The sequence below is a fragment of the Amaranthus tricolor genome, chromosome 8 (assembly GCF_026212465.1).
Source record: "Amaranthus tricolor cultivar Red isolate AtriRed21 chromosome 8, ASM2621246v1, whole genome shotgun sequence".
Taxonomy (NCBI): domain Eukaryota; kingdom Viridiplantae; phylum Streptophyta; class Magnoliopsida; order Caryophyllales; family Amaranthaceae; genus Amaranthus; species Amaranthus tricolor.
This window is the reverse complement of record NC_080054.1, coordinates 11,590,589-11,597,682: the sequence shown is the minus strand read 5'-3', so window position 1 is coordinate 11,597,682 and position 7,094 is coordinate 11,590,589. Positions and strand designations below refer to the sequence as shown.

The window sequence follows — 7,094 nt, the reverse complement described above, 5'->3', positions numbered from 1 at the left end:
AGGCTCAAAAATTTCTTAATTTGATGCTCTAGACAGAACGTTATGGCCTTTGAAAGTTTGGTAAAAATCTGTAGAATCCACTAAAGAAGGGTTTAAACTAAGCCACCCTTTTTAATGCAAAATGGTTGTTAACTTTATTTTTGAGGATATTTATGCTTCATGTTTATTTTGATATAATATGTTATGGATATCTTATGATGTATGAGAATTATTTCACTTGGATGGCATGAAGCATGAATTGGTTGCTCAATACTTCATGATGTCATTGTTATATGTGATACATGTATAGAGAGGAAAACCCTTGGACTGCGGTTGATGGGTGAGACAAATGCCACCACCATTCGGTATGGAATGGTGTTATTATAGGGCCCCACACACTCGGTATGGAGTGTGTTAGTGTACTCGGTATGGAGTACCATATCCTCAAATGGTTGTCATCGTCCGATTATTGCATTCTGTATGGAATGTTAATAGCGGGAGTTTGGCCATTCTTAGACACAGTTAGTGCGCTAATTGAGGGATTGTAATCCCGGCAAAGCTTGAGAAGTACTACTGCGTGTAGTATTGGCGTCTGTTCCTCTGCTATAATTAATGTGTGATTTTACAGCTTATACTGTTATGCTTGCATATGATTACATTGGATACTGTTATGCAGCGCATGTTTACAGTAGAATATTTTATTTTATGGATTAAAATGAATTTATGTGTTGAATTATTGATGTGGTATTCTATGAACACGGATGTACTTCTACGTTATATGCTAGATATTATCTTAGAAGGATTGCTAGTTACTCCCCACTGACTGTGGACCGTTGTTAATATTTTCAGGTGAAGATTATGAATGATATGCTTATATGTTTGTCATTCGGGCGTTGGGCAACATTTTGAGAGCTTAGAGCCTTGCCTTTGAAGTTTTAATCTAGTGTTGCATGTGTTTTGAACAAGTAGAAAAAGTTTTTAAACAGCCCTCATTTTACTTACTTATCTGAGGTTGTTCTGCCTCACGTATCCCTTTTTGGAGTTAAAACTTTTAGTACATAATTTCCTAGGCCCACTGTTTAGCCATATGTTTATAATGTAATTAGTTTATAATATTTTATTCCCTTTTTCCGCCTTTACTTCTGTGTCCATGTAACGCATTGTCCCGTAGTGTGCTTCCGCATCAGTAATTACAGGTAATTATGGGACGGGGCTGTTACATTGAGACTCCACCGTATTTGGTTGAAAACGCTCTAGAAATTTTATATGAATAGAAGAAAATTGCATGATATATTTTTTAATAGTTTTTCAGAAAACAATTTCCTTTTGGACCCAGATTCAGACCCTAAACCCGCCAGACCCTAAACCCGCCAGACCCTAAAGGTCTGGGTCTGTGTCCAAAAATTTTAGACCCTAAAGATCTGGATCTAAATCTGAATCTTGAAACAAAAATAGGGTCTAGATCTGAGTCTGGTTGGACCCGACCCATGCCCATACCTAGTTAGGTCTGTGTCTCTTCGTCTGATTTGATTGAATCGGATCTGAGTTTACTAAGGTCTCATATGATTTGGTATGATTCAGTCTGATCTGATCAAATCTGATTTAGTCTGATCTGATCAGGTCTGATTTAGTCTGATCTAATCTAGTCTGATTCAGTCTGATCTGATTTAGTCTAATTCAGTCTGATCTGATCTAGTCCGAATTAATCACATATTATTATTGTTATTGTTATTGTTATTGTTATTATTATTATTATTATTATTATTATTATTATTATCATCATCGGAAGAAATAATATTTCATTAATTCCAAACAAAGCGAATACAAAACCAGAGAAGGCCAACAAGCCTCAAAACAGAATCAAAAACAAGAGGATTACTCTAGGAGATCCTTATACATGGAAATAGACTCAGGCTACAAACTGAAAATACGAAGCTTAATGCTACTCTTCATCACAGCTTCAGGGGTGCTAAGCTTGAGCTGCCAAATACAATCATTCGCGCTTTCCAAATCAAATAAATCAGATTACTAACAGAGGCAATAGCAATCTTCTTCATGAACTTAGATACCTTCCATCTATTGGGGAACCAAGGGCAACAAGCATGTCTTTAATAAACAACCAATCCATGGTATCATAAGCTTTGCTCAAATCCACCTTGATCAAACAGCTAGGGGAACAGTTTTTCCTAGAGTAATGTCTAACAATCTCCTTACATAGGAGAATGTTATGAATAATACTCCTACCCTTCACAAAAGCCCCTTGGTTAAGACTAACAATATCACTGAGGACCAAAGTAAGTCTGGAACAAATGAACTTAGAGATAGACTTATATATAGTATGACAACAAGCAATGGGTCTATAATCCCTTGAAGAAGAAAGACTTTTAACCTTGGGGACAAGAATAATAGCTGTGGAATTCCATTGCTTCAAGAGTTTACTAGAGGAAAAGAAAGACTGCACAGCATCAATCAAATCATCACCAACAATAGGCTAAGCAGCCTTATAGAACTTGCTATTATAACCATCAAGACCAGGAGCTTTATCATCAGGAATACTCCATAAAGCATCCTTAATTTCCTGCTTAGACAAGGAGAGGGAGAGGCCTCTCTTTGACTAGCTGACAAGACAGGGTCAGTGGAAATCACCATCATATTAATTCTCCTTCGATGCTTCAAAGAACTACATAATATATCAGAGTAAAAGGATATGAAAACATTTTGAATCAAGTTAGGATCACTAACCAGCTCAAGGTGAAGGGAGGAAATAATATTAGTAACCCGTCTCTGTCGGATACTCTGATGAAAAACTCTGGAATTCTCATCGCCAAACTTTATCCATTGCACTTTGCCTATCTGTTGCATATAAATAGAGTAATCCTGCTTAGCTCGTTTAAGACTCTCAGCAGCCTTCACCTCAGCATCAACATAAGCAGTGACAAGTGGATCAGAATGCAACATGGATTGTGCCAGCAAGAGTTAGGCTTCAGCATGCTCCAAAGCTTGCTGCACAGGAACCCTATGAAAAGTGTCTCTGAGGATGGTCTTTAGCCTTTTATGCCCCTGAACATCCTGACACAAAATACTCTCAACAGTATCTATGAAATTCTCCTTTTGAGCCCAGTGATTACAGAATTTGAAGCCACTCTTCCTTCTCTGTGATTTCATGAATCTAATTAGCATAGAGGAATCATCAAAGGACTCCTCAGGCAAAAAGATAGCTTCAATATGTGGTCATTGAATAACCCACAAATCATTACAGAGAACCCGATCAATCTTACTAAGAATTCTCTCCTCACCAGCACGCTTATTGGACCAAGTAAAGAATCTACCAGAACTTTTCATATCCTGCAAATCACAAAAGTCCATATAAGATCTCAGAGGAAGGATCTCTTTGAGCTTTATGGCTCTACCTGTTCTTTCATTGAAGTGAGCAATACAATTAAAATCACCCAACACTATCCATGGCAGAAGCATAATATTAGCATTAACAGACAAATTCTTAAACAAAAGTTCACGCTGAGGACTATCAGAAGCTCAATAGACAAAAGAACAAAAGAACACTTCACCAATAATCGGAGTCACTTTAACATGAATAAGTTGACTAGTACATTCAACAATATCAACTCTATACACATCCTGATTCCAACCAACAATGATCCTGCCTCCTTTATGCCAATGGAGGTTATCAGTCAAACACCAATTAGGACTTAGCAGTTGGTAAAAGAGGCCAAGCCCATGCCTCTTTACCTTTGTTTCGAGGAGACCGAATAAACCAATTTGATGTGAATGTAAGGTTTTCACCACCTCTAACTGTTTACTTGATTTATTCAGCCCCCTCAAATTCCATGCTATAATGTTAGACATTAGGAGAATGGGATAACGTTCCTAGCACGTGACCATACTCAACAGGACGATCAATATCCCCCCCAATTCCAACCAACACATCAAAACCATTAGCTGTAATAACAGTAGCTGCCTCAGTTTGGGACCCAATAGCATCCACAGAATCTGCTCTAGACCCATTCCTCACCAATTGGAATCCCTCATCATTAACTTCCTCAGGGGTCGGAAGAATGGGATCAGGCACAACCAATTGAGGGATAGGAGCAGGAACAGTCGCAGCAGGTCTCAAACCTGCCTTACAAGTCACCTCCAAATGACCAAGCTGCTTGCATTTTGAACAGAGAATAGGTTTCCAATCATAAATCACCTTTTGCGAAATGAAAGACTCCTCATCATCAGTAAAATAAATCTCCTCAGGAAAATCACCATTAACTTTCAAGTCCATAAGAACACGAGTGAACATTAGTTTATCAAAATTTAGAGTGGCAGTGTCAACTCACAAAACTTCACCCAACATACCCCCTAGCTTCCGTAAACTAGACTCACCCCAATAGGCAACATCAAGCTGAGGAAACTTCACCCACACAGGAGCCGAGGATAGATTATTCTTATCATACGACATGTTTTTCTTCCATGGTTTTACCAGAAAAGATTTCTTATCAAAAAGAATACCACTCATAGAGTAAGCAGTGGATACATCCTCAATGGACTTTAGCTTCACAAGAAAACACGTGCTACTATACCTACTTTCTCAACTCTTCGGTCCTTCCAAATACGTTTAACGAAACCCTCAATATTATGGAGAGGAGGGTTTGCACCCAATACAAAACATACTACCGAAGCTTTCCAGTACATTACTTCATTTGCAATATCATCAAAAAAAAGTTTAACAGGAGGAGAAGATATACCTTCTACAAATTTGGACACAGGTTGTGGAATGGTAGCATTATTCACCAAAGGAACTGAAACAGGGGAAGCAACGGGAGGAGCACATGCAACATGAGAACCATCATGAACCACCGCAGCCCAGCTCGAGTATAGATTCGCCTGAGATTCAACCATAGCAGATTGAGGACTAAGAGGAGCAATAGCAGAAGATCTCAGGCCTGAAACCAACGAAGAAACAAGTATAGTCAAAGATGGAACAGTAACCCTAGAAGGCGTGACATGAGACAATGGCTCAGAGGATGAACCACGTAGGCCCAAATCTCGATTAGGAAGATGAGCTGCCCTTTGGACCGCCATAATAGAACTGGTATTCACAACCTTCGAAATCGACATAGGCGGAGAGCCGGAGACGAACCAGGTGCAATATTAAATTATTTATGGTTAATCAATATGAGATATTAATGTAAGAAAATCATTTGGATTATTTTAGGTAATTTTTCCTATAATTTTTTTTCCAAAAAGTATATAATTAAAATTTTTTTCAAAAAGTACTTAATCATAAGATTTTGCCAAAAATACCTAATAAAATTTTTCTTTACCAAAGAATACTAATCAACAACTGTTGTTAATTAACCATCATCTTTTGATTTGACTCCCAATTAAATACCCTTTACTGCAATCAATTTAAGTCCAATGTTTTCGTTTAAAATTATAAACAATGTAAGAAAATGAGAGAAGGATAAAGGAGTAAGGAGGTCGAATATTTGGTGGGAAATAAGCCAATTAACGAGCTCACAAGCAAGTCATTTACGAGTCAAAGCAAAAAAGATGACGGTCAACTAACGAAAGTAATTAGTTGGTACTGTTTGAAAAAGAAAAAATTTTGTTAGGAATTTTTTGCCAAACTTTTATTATGTACATTTTGAATTATTCGGTACTTTCTAATAATTTTTCCTAGTTAAAATTTAGATTTACAACTTATTAAAAAGTACCCATTATTTCATTTTAAATGTCTTATTTGTGTTTTTCATACTAGTTGTGGGGTTGCGTGCTACGCACGCGATCTCTCAAATTACCCTATTGAATTTCATAATGCTATTTTATACACTTCAATTAACAATAACACGAATAAAAATATTAAAATGTCAATGTGCTGCAATGTGTGAAAAATACAAGGGCTGAATATGTATAGTTAGTAGTAAGCAACATCAAAGTAAGACATAAAAATGTATTGAAGACTTTATTTGTTCAGCCATAAGGCAAGAAAACTCATTGAACAGTTGAAAGCCTCTACGTGGAACAATTTCATTTCCCTAGCTACATGTGAGAGGAGCTCAACAAAAGAAAAACAACTATTCATTAAATTAAAAAATGAATAAGGCATAGGTATCACTGAGCTATTACTATAAGTTGCGGATAATAAATCTAACTTTCAAATAAGTTGTTTTCATGAGCATGTTTATAATTTGGCAATAACACAATCAAGAAAAAGTCCACAATATTGATGATATAGATTTCGATTGAACTTATAGATAACAAAAAATAAAATCAACTTCGTTGTAACACACAAAGGATTGAAAGTTCTTTACAAAAGTTTGATGAGCAATTCATAGCTAGCAAGCTACAACACTATAGCATCATCACTAACCTTTTGACTCCCTATACCAAAATAATTTTTGACCGAAATAATTCATGCATAATTTCTTTGTCATCATCAAAATTATATAGTTGATTGCCCAAATCAAGTCACATTGTTCCAATTGAGCTATTGTACATGACTGATACCAAAAACGAAGGAAGATAACTCTAGTCTAACTACAAATGTACATTGTCCATATGACAGGTTATTACACAAAAGTCCAATCACAAAGACAAAATCTTTATCTATACAAGCAACAAAATAATTGGGACTATACTTAAACATTTTGACAAATCATACAAAAATAAGAATGAGGTTTAGAACTTTTTACATGTGATATCACATGAACAACAACAATAAGAAGCTCCTGGGGGAGACCAATTACAAAATCCAAGTTTAGAACATTTTACAGGTGATATCACATGAACATAAAATAAATCCTAGAAGAATTGTCATTGAAATGATGCACCTGACCTTCCATCACCCCCAACACATTTACATTTGACACAGATCTCTTGACAAGCATTATTGTTACTAAAAAGTTTTGTGCTTGCCAAGAACGTAGAACGACAGGAATATCATCTTCATCTATAGGATCACCAGCTGACTACCCCAATAGCTTGAACAAAATTCCTCCAACGACTCTAAATGGGACCTGATAAGCAAATAGAGTGACGTCAGCATCATAATCTACACATTTCAGCCTTTCAGGTGATGATAGAATCTATTGAAATATCCCTTTATT

At 36.4% G+C, this 7,094-nt stretch overlaps 1 protein-coding gene across 2 annotated transcripts; it reads right to left on the bottom strand.

The window, feature by feature from the left end:
- Positions 1-1,769: 1,769 nt before the first annotated feature.
- Positions 1,770-5,126, bottom strand: LOC130820829 (uncharacterized). 2 transcript variants are annotated; one of them, XM_057686366.1, is made up of 2 exons: positions 4,731-5,126; positions 1,770-3,324 (listed from the first exon to the last, which is right to left on the bottom strand). In XM_057686366.1, the coding sequence occupies exon 2, from the start codon at positions 2,935-2,937 to the stop codon at positions 2,449-2,451; it is 489 nt and encodes a 162-aa protein (XP_057542349.1). In that variant the 5' UTR covers positions 2,938-3,324; positions 4,731-5,126; the 3' UTR covers positions 1,770-2,448. The 2 variants fall into 2 exon arrangements, with proteins under 2 accessions (XP_057542349.1, XP_057542350.1); XM_057686367.1 differs by having other exon boundaries at positions 4,731-5,120.
- Between the last annotated feature and the right edge of the window lie 1,968 nt (positions 5,127-7,094).

Excerpts from the sequence above, each read along its gene's own strand:
- LOC130820829 (XM_057686366.1), bottom strand. The coding sequence starts at position 2,937 with ATGTTGCATTCTGATCCACTTGTCACTGCTTATGTTGATGCTGAGGTG.